Below are 16,307 nucleotides of genomic sequence, written 5' to 3' on the forward strand. Positions count from 1 at the left end.
ACTAAAGCATTGCACTTGTTGCCTACTTATAAGATCTGACAATAAACCTACCTCTCCGCTTTGAATTATGATTTTTTAAAATTTATTTCTTGTTTGCTTTTTGGTTCGTTTGACACCTCCGGGGCTGCACGTGAAATGATGAGACTAAAACATTCATTCTATTGTATGAAAGATATTGCTGTTTTATTGAAAAACTGCATAATACATTTATGACAGTGGCTGATGATTCTGCACTTTACATTTTGTTTTCATAAACAAATCAAAATCCTTCCGCAATAAAGAATGTGAATTTTCATTTCAGTAATACAGTATCATCATGTGTGCACAAATAATAGAAGTGTAAATATAACCCACTATATAATTGCAGTATTAAAAAGCATCATAGAAAAATATACATTGCATGACACTACATTTAGTTTATAAAAAGATGAATCTAAATCTAAATGAAATAAAGTTTCTGACTAATAATTACAACAAATAATAAATTTGTCCCCAAGAAATCAATTATGTTACATCACAAATATAAAACCCATCCAAACTCACTGATATGTACAACTGCAAAATAAATTTTCTGCACTGAGGGCCTCATCTGTCAGTTCAACAATGGATGCCTTAATCTTTCAGACTATCCTCTAACACAGCTAACAAAGTAGTACAGTTTCATAGATGTGACAGAAAAATCCACCTCTTCAAAAAACAGATTGAACCGGTGGCCACGTTTTCTTGAAAATGTCTTATTATGTTCTGTAGAATCCTTTGGGCTTGGGGCTGGAAAAGAAAGTCAGAGGTATTTGTTGAGTTTTGGAAAGACACAGAGCTACAAAATGCAAAATGTAAATGTTTATTTTATAATCTTTATGATGGCTAAAAATCGTATTTCTGTGCTGATGAGTGTGCGAGTGTAAATGTGTTTTTGAAGTCTTTTCTTTATTCCAAGAAATGGTTTGTACGTACTTCTTGCATCGGCAGAGTCGAGGCCTGAGGTGTCTCGTCCTCTGCTAATGTGAGATATAATGTAAGAGAGACATTGAGAGAGAGACAGGGAGATAAAATTAATACCATGATAATACTCCAGTGTGATCTAACAGAAAGGAACAGGAACGGTTTAACTGTACTTGTCTGCGTCGGCAGAGGATGAAAGTGAGTATGAGGAGGAGGATTAGGATGACAGCAGCGCTGCATATGATCACCAGCATCCACACACTCAGTTTGGGTTCTGTATAGACAACAGAGACAGACAGTCATCAGTACAGAACAGAGAGCACGTCATGTAAAACCAAGTCTCTCTGCATAAAACTTTGGAGCCACAAGGTCATGCCCATGTCATACTTCCTGCTCTCCTCTCACTTCTCGTGCTCACCGATCTTAAGAACTGTCATAGCCCACGTCAGCAGTATGTCTTTCTGCCACAGCTCACACCTCCATCTTCCGCCATCTCCTGCACTCACTTCCGGGATGGTTAGATGGGCGGGGTGGTGGCTAGATCTCTGCAGGGACGATTTCTCAGGTGGGAACCATTTAAAGTGCACATCAGAGGGCAGCGGACCACTAGTGGTGCAAGACAGGTTCACCCGCTGGCCAGAAATCAGCTCCTTCGGAGAGGAGATGACTGGAGACAGAACGAAAGATGGGCAAAAAGAAAGAGCAAAGAAATAAAATGAAAAAATATCTAATGTAATATATATGAAATGTTGTTATCTTCTTCTGCTACTTTACAACCTGAATCAGACTGATTTATATTAATTACAATAACTGTGTAAGTATCAATGTAAATATAGCGATAGATAACAATATCATTATAAAAACGGAATGATAAATTAACACAAACAACAAAATACAGTTGAAATAGTAATGGAGCATAGAGGTACAGCACCAGTCAGTTATGATATACATATGATATACACACTCCTGTCCTCTGATGACAACAAATTAATTATCTTATATTTATATATCAATATATATTTAATTGGATTTTATTTTGGGACGTGGATTCGCTCGTAAATGAGCTGGTTATCAGGTATAATTAAAACTTACTGTATGACTTCACCCACTGATGCGCGATACAGCAGCAGTTAACTGGGCGACAGTGTCATATGATTCTTTGCATTTATTACATCTAATTATAAACAAACACTAACTAACCAACGCTACGTGTTATTTGGTATCTTTAATTTATAAACTGTTTAAAACCTATAAGGCAGAGTGGCTTGAATTAATCCATAACATCTGTGTATTTTTCCCTTTTTAGTTAAAAAGAAAAATTATAAATCTTGGTTTTACACCATAAATCCTTATAACACAGAGTCCAATTAAGATTCATTGTGTTATCACAGTCCTCTGGCAGAGTGGAAGCTCATTATATCCTATTAAAACAAGAGCAGCAAGACAAGTGTGTTAGCCACTGAATTAGAAACATGTCACACCGGGGACATTTCTGAATAAACTCTGCAGCAGCGAGATGAAAATAGTTGCACAGAGCAGAGGCAAAGCGGTGGCAAAGACACGGAGACTCCTACTTGTTATGAATTACAATTAGGAAGACGCAAAGAAACTGGACATCAAAAAGATAAATGAGGACACTAAGATAGCGAAGGAAAAACCACAATAAATTTCAGATGACAGATGTGAGTGTAACACAGAGCTGAGCTTGTTCAAAGAAACTTGTTTTGACTTACTCTGCAGCACCTCTACGTGTACAGTCCTTCTCAGAGTCACATCGTTTTTAAATTTTAAGGTGCACATGTAGCTTCCTCTGTCGTCTTCTTTCCCTCGATTTCTGGTCAGAGATAGATTTCCTTTTGCAAGGTCTGGCACAGGACTCAGGTCTCTGTTTTGGTCTGCCTTCCAGGTTAATGGATCCTCCAGAGAGAGGGAGAAGAGCCTCTGTTGATCATCAGAAATGAGTTTCGAGGATGGTTCAGGTAAGAAGTGCCACTGAACTTCCTGGATATCCTTTTCCTTGATTTGTTTCCAGGAGATGTCCGAAGGAATGGAACAAAGGACAGTGAGGGGCGAGTATGTAGATGTATACTGGTGTAAAGGAGCAGGGGAAAGGTCTAAAAGGGAGGAAAAGATGAATAATGGAAGTGTTATGTTTAGGATGAGGAAACATTACTGTTAAACAGACGCATAAGCGGACAGCAACTCACCCACAACTTTAACATTAATTGAGGTATTGTGTGTTTGTTTATCATCTGTCACAACACAGGTCCACTGGCCATTGTCTTGGTTTGTGGCTGTCATAGAGATTGTTCCTCCTTTCTTTTTCACCTCTCCCTTGGGATTGAACCATTCTATGGTGGGTTTCTTTTGACTCACAATGCAGGCCAGAGACAGAATGTCTCCGGGCAGCAGAGGAGAGTCCGGTGTCATACTCACTGTCAAAGAGATGGAGCACGATGAAGAAAAAAGAATGGAGGTTTGACATTTTTCACAAGTCATTATAGTTTTACAAATACAGATACTGCTGCAGTTTGGTAGAAAAACCCTATAAACATTCTAGTTAGTAAGAAAATAGCCTTGTTTTTTAGCATTTAAAAAACATGAAAAATATGATCAAAAACACAATGATGGCAGAATACATATTGTTAAAAGTATAACCCATTAAATAAGAATGTGTCACACTGAGTGATAAATGACTGACCATTGAGTTTGACCAGTTCATATTTGGTGGTGGTAACAACAACATCATCCACGGTCAATTTGAATACAAAAGTCCCGAAGTTCTCTTCTTGGATGTTGGTGATGGTCAATGAGTCAGTAGAAAAGGACAAACTAATCTGCCAGGGTTCATCTGCAAGGCAATAATTGATTGAATCATTGTTATCGTCAAAAGGACCTTTACTTGCAGCATACACTAAACCTGTTTTATAAAAACAAATCATGTCTGTGAATATATGAATAAACTGTTCACTTGGAATGATCCGCTTTCCGCCAAGGTGGTTGAGCCATGCAAGTTGAGTTGAGCGACCCTCTCCATCAAAGTTCCAGTATATGTAATATTTTAGGGAAGAATTCTTCTCAGGAGCCGTGAAGGTAACCGTATCTCCCACCTGAGCGTACATCACCTTCTCAGCCCCTGACAGAGTGAGAAAAATGTTATGTGTTGATGTGCAAAACCAAACTGTCCTGTCTCAAAGTCAAAATGAAATATTCTGCACTCAGTGGGTCTTACCACTCTTTGACATGAGCACAGCGATGAGAACGAAGATGGACTGAATTAAGTTCATCGTGGTCACATATCTGAAAAGTATAATTTAAGAAAAATACAGGTGAGATATCACGATAAATATTTTGTACTAACTGAAGTCTGTTCTCTGATTTCTTGGGTAGTCAAATTAAAAGAGCACCGAAATAGTCTAGAGAAGGGAAGACCAAACAATGACTCAATTTCTTTGCAAATTATGGGCTTTTTCATATTTAGAAGGTGGACAATGTGGTCAGAAATGAATATTGTTGAATGACACGGAGATACAAAACAGAAGAATACAATAAAAAAAAATATAAAGCGATAATATATCACGCTATGCTGATGTAAATTTTTGCTGAGTAGGAGCATGGACAGTGGAAAAACAAATGGGCCAAGTGTGGAACCTTGTGGAACACTGTCACTGTTGTTCTGAGGTCATTCAAGAATTTTAATCATTGTTTTCTGTTCTTTTTCTATGATTGTGCTAACGAAGAACAGTTTTGAAACAAGCTTTAAATCATTCATAAAAGATGGGTCAAAACAAACTAAATGTATGTCCCATAATTTGAGATTTTATTAGGCACACCAATATAGTTTATTGCAATCCAAGTCTACCATTATGAAGTCTACAGTGTTGTATCTGCTATTTACACAGTGTCCGAGTGGTGTTTTATATTTTTCTTAACTATTTTATATATTACTCAAGTTGAGGGGCTCTTTAGTATTGATGTTGTACTAGGCTACAATATACTGCATTGCTAAATTTTATTCACCCCTTCTACAAACATGAGGGAGACTGAATATAGAAACCAACATCTCAAGGAATCTGATATCAAAAAATGAAACCTCAACATTTAAAATTCACAAAGAAAAGACGTGCAGAGCTGTTGCAACTAGCTTGCAATAAATTGCACGAACAAAACTAATAACTGTGTGTATGCCCAGAGAAGTTAAGTATTATACACTCAATATGAATACTTCATTTAGCATGTTACTGAAAAACTGAGAAAAGCAGCTGTTCAAAAAGGAGCATTTTAAGTTACTTTTGTATGTCTATCAAATTTTGCTGTGTGTGAAAGTGTAAATCACTCAGCAGGAAGCAAAGAGGGGTTTGTGGTGGTCTCAGATTTAGAGAGATTTGAGGAGATAAAAGACAAAGAGTTGAGAGTTGAGAGTAGGCGGCCTGTGGTGGGCTTTGGATGAAAAGGAGCAGACACATGTTGGAAGGAAGAGACACAGAGCTGGGTTGTGGTGGGACTTGATTTAGTTAAGGTGCAGATTCTTATCCCAATCCTCCTCTCTTCTTCCTCCCCCTCTGCCTCTCACACCCCCTCTCTTCCTCCCTTGTTCCACGAAAGACGGATATCTTCACGCTTGAAAAGAGAGAGAGAGAAAAAAAAGAAGAGACCACAGCATCGACAGCGCACCTATAGTGTGGTTTAAAGTAAATGTTTTTCTTTTTCTCCCCCTGTCTCGCTCCTTTATGCTTGTACACTATGTCATGTTTGAGAACAAAAAAGACATTTATTAAAGAAAATGAACAAGAACAGGAGCACTTCGGATGCCCCCCACAACCACCACTCTTAGAGGGGAAAATATAATTTGAAATTCATCAAACAAACTGTTTTGATGAATTAACACAAATTCATTTATTTTTAACCACCCACTTGACTTTGAATTAAACCCTTAAGATCAGAATCAATCAAAAATAAATAAAGACACCAGCTTGATTGAGAGATTGTGAATAGAACAGCACAGGTCAGATGATGTCCAATGAGTTAAAGATGAAGCTTATTGGTTTTGGCCTACACTTTAGAGAGCAGAGGAAGAGCAGAGAAATATTTATCAAGTTTTTGTTCAATATTCAGATCAAATAAAATTTTAAGTTAAAATAGATACAGATTGCTGCTAATTATAGTTATTAATATTTTTTGCATCATGAGTAAATGCATTACACTGTATAATTGGGTGAAGAGACATGATGGCCGTTGGCGTCCGGTTCTTTGGGGTATTTGCTTTGTTTTTGTTTTTTTAAATAACAAGAACAAACTAAACATTATATAAGCTAATAAAATGCAAAAAGATTGAAGAATTAAATGAGGTTAAATAATTGTGCCAGGTTTAAAATATTTTTGTCGTATAAAAATATCAAACTCAAAGTGCCTCGATGGACTTGCGACTGAGGCACAGCCCAAGAACGCGGTCCCTGGTTTGGGTCTGCCGAGGCACCTTCATTGCATTTCTGTTCTACCAGCAGTATGATAAATGCTAAAATGCTCCAAAATAACATATAATAATAATAATAATATAAAAGATGTCAGGAAATCTGTCAGGAAATCTTTCTCTCTTACAATTAAAGGGGGGAAAAAAAATCGGAATCACATATGACATAAAATGTACTGTGAGCTAAATGATTTATTTCCCTCTGCATAAAGGGCAAATAATCAAATATGAGTACAAGTAGAAAAGTCACTCTTTATTGTATTTATATGCACATTAATCCAAATAAAAAAGGCTGCTAATGGCTCTAAAATGTAACTGTATCTCTGGGGCCTCCCACTTAAGAAACCTGGTTGATAACTACGTAAAAGAAATCTTTGTTTACCCTGACAAACAGAAAAGCAACATTAAAATCTGATGTGATGTGAGTTGAGGAAAAATGTCTCAGGGCAAATAAGCTTTACAATATAAAGAGCTGTATACAAGGGAATATGCTATATGTTTAAAATTTGTCTTTGTTTGTAGAAAAAACAAGAGTGGAGACCGGAAACAGAGTGAAATTGATGATAAAGAGACGTTCAAAGTCATAGCACTTGGAACTATAACCCAGAAACCAAGCTGATCATATCTGTAGTCAGGATGGAGCTTCAACAACACAGATGGAGGGGGAGGGGAGGAAGAAGGTCAAACACAGTGAGAGGTGAGGCAGGTGAGGTGAACAAGCAGAAAGACAAAAGGGAAAACAGAACAGGCAGGATTACAGTTAAAGTTGGACTGAAGGGAACTCAGGTGGGACGGCACAGTGGTGCCGTCGTTAGCACTGTCGCCTCAAAGCGAAAAGGTTCCGGGTTTGAATCTGGGCCTTTCTGTGGGGAGTTTGCATGTTCTCTCTATGACTGCGTGGGTTCTCTCCGGGTACTCCGGCTTCCTCCCACCATCCAAAAACATGCACCTCAGATTAATTGGTGATTCTACAAATTGCCCTTCGGTGTGATTGGTCTTTGCTTCTCTATGTGTTGGCCCTGTGATAGACTGATGACCTGTCCAGGGTGAACCCTGCCTTTGCCCAAAGTGAGCTGGGACACCCCGTGACCCTGTTCAGGATAAAGCGGGTATAGAAAATGAATGGTACTCAGGGGATCTTTTTAACAAAATCATTTTTGTCATATATAAACTGAATTTAATATGAACTTGTCTTTATCTTTACCTCTTAACATATTGCACACAGATATACTTTATGCTGTTTGAGCATAAAATACATTTTCAGCTTCTGTATACTGTACTTGAAAAATCTGAATTATTTCATCCCGAGTTCATGAATTTGTCTAACACTGAAAATCTGTGGTCTATAAATTCTCGTTAAAGGCATCTTTCCATATTTTGGTCAGACTGATATATTATGTTTCCACAATATAAAATATAAATATCCTCTTTTATCACAATATAAATGTATTTTACATTCAGAATTGTTATATTGTATGCATAGGGATAATTCATGTAGTCCCGGGCCAGCTGTCCAGCTAGTTATAAATTTTAACAAAGCATGACGCAAGACAGGAGAAATACAAGATACAAGATATAGAAGACATTCAACATTTTAAATCATTTGAGATGTAATGACAATTTCAAAATTTTTTGTGGCCATTGTTTGTTTTTCCTCATCTCCAATGTTTACTATTATAGTTTTTCTTTCAGTTTTGTTCCATATTCAGAGAGCATCACCATTGATTAATACATCTTTTTTTGAAGCTGTAATTACATAAAACTGTAAAACTCATGACCTTTTGGCCGCACTGGGCCTGCTGAGGTCATACTTGTTTATGATTCAAAATTATTATCGAAAAAAACAATTTAATATACTGACTATTCTTTTTGTGTACAAACGTTTATAACTATTTCCAAATTTTCAAAATATGTGTGTAAGCTAAAGTAAAAAAAAAAATTACAGTATACTTACGGTGTTTGGTGGGTGTTGAGTGTCACTCGGTGCGCAGTGATCTGGAGTCGGGCAGAAATGCTTTATAGTTATCAAACGAACCCTCTCTTTAAGTGCTGTTGCACCTCCCTCCGCACTGATTGGTCTGAAAGAAAGACAAAGTTGTTGATCAAACCCAAAATCAGAACAGTGACCTTTGATTGGTTGTTACAGAGGCAGAGGGCTAGCTCTCTTCACAAAACGTTTCTTTACCATCTTCAACTTAAACACCTAATGTGTTGTTTACGATTAAAACCGATATGCTGTATTATAAGGTTAAACAAGACAAAAATAAAACCCATCACTTGGACAGTTTAATAGTGCCATGATTTAATTTGTAAATTACAAAATATTTTTAATAGTCTATGTTTTTAATCTGTCCAACAGATATAAAACAAGTAAATAACTCATGTTAATGGACTAAATATGTTGTTTGAGTTGCTGCCTGATAAAACCAAGCACAAAATATGTGAAAGATCTCACTGGACTCATTATCTATCATTAGCACGTCCTAAAGAGCACACGGGTGGCTTATTTTATTTATTATAATTTCCCCCTGGCCTTATAATTTGTACTGATTTAGATACATAATTAAAGTATCAGATTTCAAGCATGAACTACATGACCAATTTTCACAAAAGCAGCTGATAAATGCGAATTAAAAATGCAACATTTTCTACAAAAGAAACAATCAGATAAAGTGCTAAGAGAAAAATAAAAATAAAAAATCATCAGTCGAATCATCAATAATCAAGATTGTCGTCTTAAAGTTCACAACAAGATAAATGGAAGTTAACATATAAAGTCTGTACAAGCAAACTTGTCTGACCAAGAGAAGTCATTTAACAGGAGACGTGATATTTCTTTCTGCCCCGGTATACGTAAAAATACTAATAACACAAACAAGGAAACATAGATACCAAGAAAATGTACACAACATTTCTCTGTAAGAGTAGCTTTAAACTTACTCTGCTTGCTACAGCGCTCCATTGAAGCTACTGTATCGAGTAAATAACTGAAATCCAAGACAAAGTATTTTCACTGCATCCAAATTCAAATTCTTGCCCATTATTTTTCACAAATCTCTTTAAAATTCAAGAGGCAATGTGTGAATCTTTTTGATTGGACGAATAAAGATGAAGAATTTACTCACTAACTTCATTAATAATAGACCTGCCAAACGATCTGCACACTGATTAAAGACAAATTTAAATCAAATCTAATAAAATTCAACATTTTTCACAAATTTCCTTTTAATTCAAGATGCCAAGTGTGAATCTCTCTCTAAAAAAAAGGAATTTGACAGGAATTTAAATAAATATCAGGCATTGACTTGCTAAGTTTGTTACAGACCCACCAAATGGTCCACCCAGGTGGAAGAGAAGTAAAGTAAAGTAAAGTAAAGTATTTCATCAAATATAATTCTTGTTTCTATTTAGCTTCCCGACACAGTTGTATTCATTTTGAAGGAATATAATACAAATTTATAAAACTTCACCAGGGATATACGATTTAATAGATAAACATGCAGTAAAGTTAATCAGGTTTCAACATTGGTACCTGAACAGATATGCAATTCTTAGCTAGTTGCTTTGCAACACCGCCTTTGATGGAACCATCAAAAAATACAAATTAGTATTTTAAACTGATATTTTTTGTAACAAAGTTTAGCTTTGCAGCGTGACACAATCCAGTGAAGTCTACAGGCTCTTCAGTCCTGATTATTGTAAAGTCAATGTCTCGTTTTTTATTTCATCGAGTGTTTCATTGATGAGAAAAAAAAAATCAATCTTCCTTCAGCCTGTGTTACAATTCAGTTTGCACTCTGTGTGACACAATCATTCTTTTATTACTTATTGGGTAATTGTACACCTGCAACGGAGCCAAACATCTGCTTGTGCTTATCTCCGCTCCGAACCTGCTGTGGAGTCTGTGCTGCAGTCAAAAGAACAGAAATACAACATCTGTGGATTCCTATCTGTTCTTACTGTTAAGTCTGAGTGTGTCTGACAGCTTCTTGTCAATAAAAGTAAAACACACTAGACATGCATTTTTGTTGTTACAGTATGGCCTTACAACTGTGCTGATGTGGTATGAGTACAGGAGTCGCATACTGAGAAAGTAAATCATTTTGGATTGTTGCAAACCAATCACAGGATTTGACAGGATTTTCAGAAAAGGGAAAGAAAAATAAATGAAACTAGAAAAGTCTGTCTGACTATAATTACGTGTCTTTTACACAAATATGCTTAAAATCTGTTCATTAACACACAATTCAAAGAAGAAAATGTGGCAAGATAAGACCCTTTAGAATTGCAGACTTCAGTGGGTCAACAGTAGAGGCGAAGAAATACAAATGCTTTGACATTCTAAAGGATTAAGGTCTGTTTGAGTGTAACTTTTTTTGTACCCTGTCGAAACAGAGGCTCATATACAGAATAACATAATACTAATTATTTTTAAGCAGTAATGAGGTGATCTGTCTTTGGGCGCCTCATCCCATGCTAACTAATGACATCTACAGCGATCAGTTAAAGGACCGGTGCAGTAGAAACACACTGCTGAGGTGGTTTCGAGACGTGAACCACAACAAGGACAAAACAAACATCTCGCACACGTCTCATGTATCTCTCTGAGGTTTCTCTGCCTGGCTCTGTACTGGCTTCATGAAGGGCTCACACCTGCTTCTGTTCCCTCTGAGCTCAAAATGAAACAAGCCTTTTCTTTGCTCTAACAACACAAACCTTCAAGTTATGGCTGGCACACTGGAACGTTTACTTCTATGCCCCGTAGTAAGGATTATCGTCCCTGAAGAACATCTGGACATGAATCTGTTGCAAAGCAGAGTTCAGTCTGACACTATTTGTCGGTGGATCTGTTTGTGAGTTGTGATTTTGATGGAAAACACCTGAAAGTGAGGACTCCCTCATTAGTCACACACCTTACGAGGGTGTGTGTACCACATCGTGTCATTACTGAAAGAGAAAAAGACAAAGTGTGGGCCACAAGCAAGAAGGAAGGGTGATTCACTTTTTCATTCTATATCTTGTTTCCTCATCCTCCATTCTCTCCTACAGAGGGTTCCCCTCAGCAGTCGATATCTTCTGTCTCTGACTTGTTTTTGTGTTTGATAAAGATTTCAGGTTACAATTATGGTGTCTGATTTAAACAAAGCAGGTTGCCTAAACACGAAAGAATAACCGAGGCTCTTAGAGCAGGGAAAGGTACTGAGCTTGTACTGAACGTTTTGGTGTCTGTGACCGTTCAGACGTTTCACAAATAAACAAAATGTCAATGGAAAAGAGGTTGAGAATCAGAAACAAGTGACATTCTGCTCAAAGACAGAAAATATGTTGTCTGTTACATCATGAGGGGAAACCTCAGACTTGTGAAACAGTAGATAAAGACAGAAAAGTTTACTGTCTCTCCCACTCCCACTCCCACTCCCACTCATCCCTTCACTTCCATCATCTGTACACAGCGATAGCTGAGTTAGTTTTGCTGCTGTCTAACCATTCCAACAGAATGGAAATATAGATTCTCTATGTTTGTTGGAGTTAATGTAGATTTGTATCTTCATCATACAGAAAATAAATTATGTCATTAGAATAGTTAAGATATTAAACTATGTTTGTTCATGATTCTTAATCTTAAGAAAGTTGAATCAGGTTTTGGAAAGAGACTAGAAAGCAGACTGCTAATATGAAGCAGTGATTAGGTTTATAAACCAATGAGGTTAATGATGACGTTGGTTTTCAATGGAAAAACTGCTGCACTGTTCCACAGCGCCTACATACATGTACACAGCATTTACTGTTTGTACAGCTGAACGTAACTATATTCCTGTAAATAAGATATAAATAAGACCGGATCATTTCCGTTATTGTTAAAAATACTGACTACAGCCACCAAAATAGAAAAAAAAATAACCTTGAAAAAAAAATGTTTTGGTGGCAGTAACTGTTTCTTTACTCATCTTAGAATTACAATAGAATATATATACTTTGGACAATATCATGGAAATAGCTTTATTTTAACATTAAATGCATTTGACAATGACTACATTTGCATTAATCCTTCACCTAAAGTGAAGCAGTGTTAGTTAAAAAATAGAGAAATAACAGGCTTATGGTACCTGTTAAAACCACTACTGTGCTGTCACACGGTAAAGATGGCTGCGTCAAAATCACTAAGTAACGCTCAAATTTGTTTTGCTACATCAGTCGAACAGTTATATTCACTGATTTGCTATTAGATTAGATTTGAATATTCTTAAAATCTTTCAAAAAATAATGCTTGCGTGTGCGTTTGAACAGTTTTTAGTTGCTGTAATTGGACCTCCTGTCCATATCAACATTGAAGAGATCGCTTCCTAACAGCAGGGGTAAAATTTTGCAGATCTTGTTACGGTCCCAAATACATTCAAAATTTAGATATACAAATATTATTTTGAGGCTTCAGCACTAAAATCAAATGGCAGTCTTTTCAGTACAAAATTCCTCATAACTGTTCCTAACTCTGTGCTGCAGCTCAGTAACAAAAACCTGATGAAGAAAAAAAGAGCGACTCCACCACTATAAACTCTGAAAGAGTTGGCAAACTGCAGAAACATCAACTCAAGAATGTTTTTACTCTGAATGAGGACCGTCGATTTTATTAGAATTAGAATGTTGTTTCTCACTGTCACTATGGACAGGAATTAAAACTGCTTTTCACAGTACATTGTATAAATATCATAATAAGACAGACTTGAAAATATGTGAACCTGCCATTTAAACCAGACTTATTTTTTGTCTTTGTCTTGCATCAGGCATGAGCTTCACCTCACGTAAACGGGAAAAAGAGACACCAATTGATTCACATACAGACTAAAAGCAGACAGTTGCAGAACTATTCATTTCACTGCTTCATATCTGACATCAGACCAGCATCTACCAATTGAAACATTATGTTTCATTTACTGGATTTTTGGTCATTATTCTTAGCCTATTCAGAACACATCCACTTGTGTAGTGTTCAGGTTGCAAAGCCAACTTACAGCAACACTGGGGCAGCATCACTCAAATATTGTCCTGTTACAAATGAGATGACAACTTCAACAACCTAGAAAATGTATCATTTCAGACTGAGAGGGGTCAGTGAACAGTTACGGTCTGCAGGTGACTTAGACTCATGAGAATCTGCTACCACAGATGAAACCTGCAGCTATGCATGAGGGGAGTTTACAGGATGGGAAATCACCGAACAGATGATAATTTTAAAGTGAAAAGGTTATAACAGTGGTTCTGTTTGCACCAGCAGTCAGAGCACAGTTGAGAGCTCTGTAAAGTGTCTCATACTGCTCTGAAAACTCATATATCAGCATACTGACTGTCGCACGTCTTTAGCGGCCAACAAAATGCTTCTGTTTGGCATTCAACATAAAATATGACACTATTTGTACTGGTGTTTGGTACAGCATATATTTGTGTCAGGTGATTTGTTTTTTCTATGTTAGTGTTAACATATTAACACTTGTTAACCTGAATTGAGCTCCTTATGTTTTGCATTGATGGGCTGACAACCCAAATGGAAATCCAAGAGGGATGAACAAACGCCAGTTTTGAAATTTCAGTTTCACTTTGAATGATTGCATCTGTGTGCATGTGTGTGAGTATGTTCATTTGTGTAAGACAAGAAAAAAGAGAACTGAGTAATGCAAGTCTTTATGAAGCCATGAAAAGGGAATCCTAATGTCTCATATGAAAACACCCCCAGTGCACAGACTGTATATTTTCATAACAGAGTGAGGGAAACACGGCTCGGTAATCGCCTACAGAGAAGAACAAAATACACATTAAGCCTCTAAATGTGAATGTTGGCAGAAACAATGACTTCTTGCTAACCACTAAACCCCACGGAAAAGAAATGAATATATTTTGTGAATTTTACTCTTTACAATGATGCAGTACAATAAAAGGGGAATAATGGCACTTTATTTTGGCTCAGGTTTGCAACACACTGGATTTGAAATAAGTTTAAACTCCTGTTTTTCAGTTTTATGGATATCATTGGATAAACAGCGAAGGAATCGTGGCTCTTACTTGTGCGTAGTTCTCAATTTTTTTTTTAACAATGCAGCAGAACGATGGTCCTAAACACACGTGGAAAACAATAGCTTCAAAACGTGGAAACGTTATTAACCGGCCAAATCAATTATTCAAACCCAGTTTGAATGAGCAGACTAAAGGCCAGACAAAAAAGACAAGAATAGTACAGGGCAGATCTGATGGAGAATCACCAAATAAGAAGTCCCTGTTGATGTCTGCGGGCCGCAGGCTTTAGCCGCACATTTAAAATACAGAACATTATCTCTATATTAAAATTGTTCCTTGTCAAATACATTTTGGATCTCTATAACTGCGAACATGTGTACAAAAGACCAATATTTCTATATATTATTAAAGCAGAGTGTCAATTTTAACCTCATTCTTTAATTTCAAGTCCACTCCAACACAACATGCATCGCTGTCCTACTATGAGCCACACGGTTCACTTATCTTCCCAAACTTAACTAGGTTCACGATGAAGATAAACACGTTTTTTTTTTAATCAACTGGAACAAATTAAAACGTGCACACAAACAAAACCAACAACAGCCTGATACCACTTCATATAGGGCTTCTTTTAAGCTGTTCAGCGTTGAGACAAGCACTGGTAGCAGTGTGAAGGAACACAAAAGAGGTGAACTCTTTAAGCACCTGTGTACTCAGTTATGACAACTATACTTCTGGTATTCTTATAGTATAGTTGGCCATGTTCAATCAGCCATTTTTGGTAAGTTTGACTAATTCTAATTTTAACAACGACCCCCTATTCATGGTGTCTACTGGAAGTCAAATACAAAATAATCTGACCCACTTATTTGCAGGCTGTTTGCTTGAAATGTTTGTAGATAACAAACATAACCTCATCTCAAGCTCCACAATATCTATGAGGCTGTATTACTACCCATCTTTATGTTACTTATTACCACGGTAGTATAATGTGTGACTTTGAACAGTTATTCTTTCATTTGTTTGATTTTAGATCATCTGACAATTCAGAGCAACAGAACAGAGTTTAGTGAATATGCTTCAGGCCTTTTTCACATGTTAACAAGCAGCATGTTTTCACTGTCGTGATTAAACAACACCTGCAGGACTCACTGTCCCACTTTCATGGTTTTTGGGGCCGCTCCAGTTACATGTCTAATATGAAAAATATTAGATAACTCCTGGAGTTAAACTACTGTTTGGTTGATAGTGCATTGTATATTAACCAAAAAGAAACACATTTCAGTCAGTTTGATGCAGTTCGGACCAACCAAGGCTTCTGAATTAGTTTCAAGGCTTCTTGTTTTGTTTATGTCCCATTGGACATAAACTGAATCAGAAATAATTTCTTAAATGAATGCAGTGAATGAACACAGTTAGTCAGTAGTTTGTAGTTAACAAACATAAATACACAAAAGCATTCATTATGCCAACATATTTCTATTTAGTGAGCCAAACATGTGCCTATTCGGTTTTTGTGTGTGTTTTATGTTACAAATAAAAGGAACCATTGCATTAAACTGCCACCGTTCAAAATTAATCACGTCTCATTGAATATATATCCTATGTTACGTTCATAAATTCTGTACGTCATATGAAGCAACTGGATTGAGTTTGATTTCTGTACTGTGTTTATTGTATTTCTAAAGGCACTATTGACGCTGGAAGGTATTTGCTGTCAACCCTTTGCTCAAACACTAACAGGCAACGAGTGATACCATGGAGCTGTAAACGGACAATTACAATGAAATATTACAGATCTTGTTTAATTGTCACACTCAAACAAAACAAAAGTCCTGAGTATTTGATGACACTACATCAGTGTCTCCAAATACATAAATAAAACAAG

The 16,307-nt window shown here is 36.7% G+C and overlaps 1 protein-coding gene across 1 annotated transcript; it reads right to left on the minus strand.

Moving 5' to 3' along the window:
• Window positions 1-173: 173 nt before the first annotated feature.
• Window positions 174-8,452, minus strand: LOC138619222 (T-cell surface glycoprotein CD4-like). The gene is made up of 10 exons (XM_069695507.1): window positions 8,367-8,452; window positions 4,175-4,242; window positions 3,914-4,078; window positions 3,644-3,793; window positions 3,150-3,377; window positions 2,676-3,056; window positions 1,361-1,609; window positions 1,116-1,216; window positions 955-998; window positions 174-768 (listed from the first exon to the last, which is right to left on the minus strand). The coding sequence occupies exons 2-10, from the start codon at window positions 4,227-4,229 to the stop codon at window positions 738-740; spliced, it is 1,404 nt and encodes a 467-aa protein (XP_069551608.1). The 5' UTR covers window positions 4,230-4,242; window positions 8,367-8,452; the 3' UTR covers window positions 174-737.
• Between the last annotated feature and the right edge of the window lie 7,855 nt (window positions 8,453-16,307).

Source organism: Brachyistius frenatus, unplaced genomic scaffold, assembly GCF_029030835.1.
Source record: "Brachyistius frenatus isolate BFR_SWC_R1_liver_20210118 unplaced genomic scaffold, ASM2903083v1 Contig_20, whole genome shotgun sequence".
In the NCBI taxonomy this organism is placed as follows: domain Eukaryota; kingdom Metazoa; phylum Chordata; class Actinopteri; family Embiotocidae; genus Brachyistius; species Brachyistius frenatus.

Bases quoted from the DNA above. Each gene is read 5' to 3' on its own strand.
- LOC138619222 (XM_069695507.1), bottom strand. From the start codon at position 4,229: ATGAACTTAATTCAGTCCATCTTCGTTCTCATCGCTGTGCTCATGTCA. The intron at 3,794-3,913 runs GTGAACAGTTTA...ATTGCCTTGCAG, and splicing joins CGGAAAGCGGATCATTCCAA to ATGAACCCTGGCAGATTAGT. The intron at 1,217-1,360 runs GTGAGCACGAGA...TTGTCTATACAG, and splicing joins TATGACAGTTCTTAAGATCG to AACCCAAACTGAGTGTGTGG.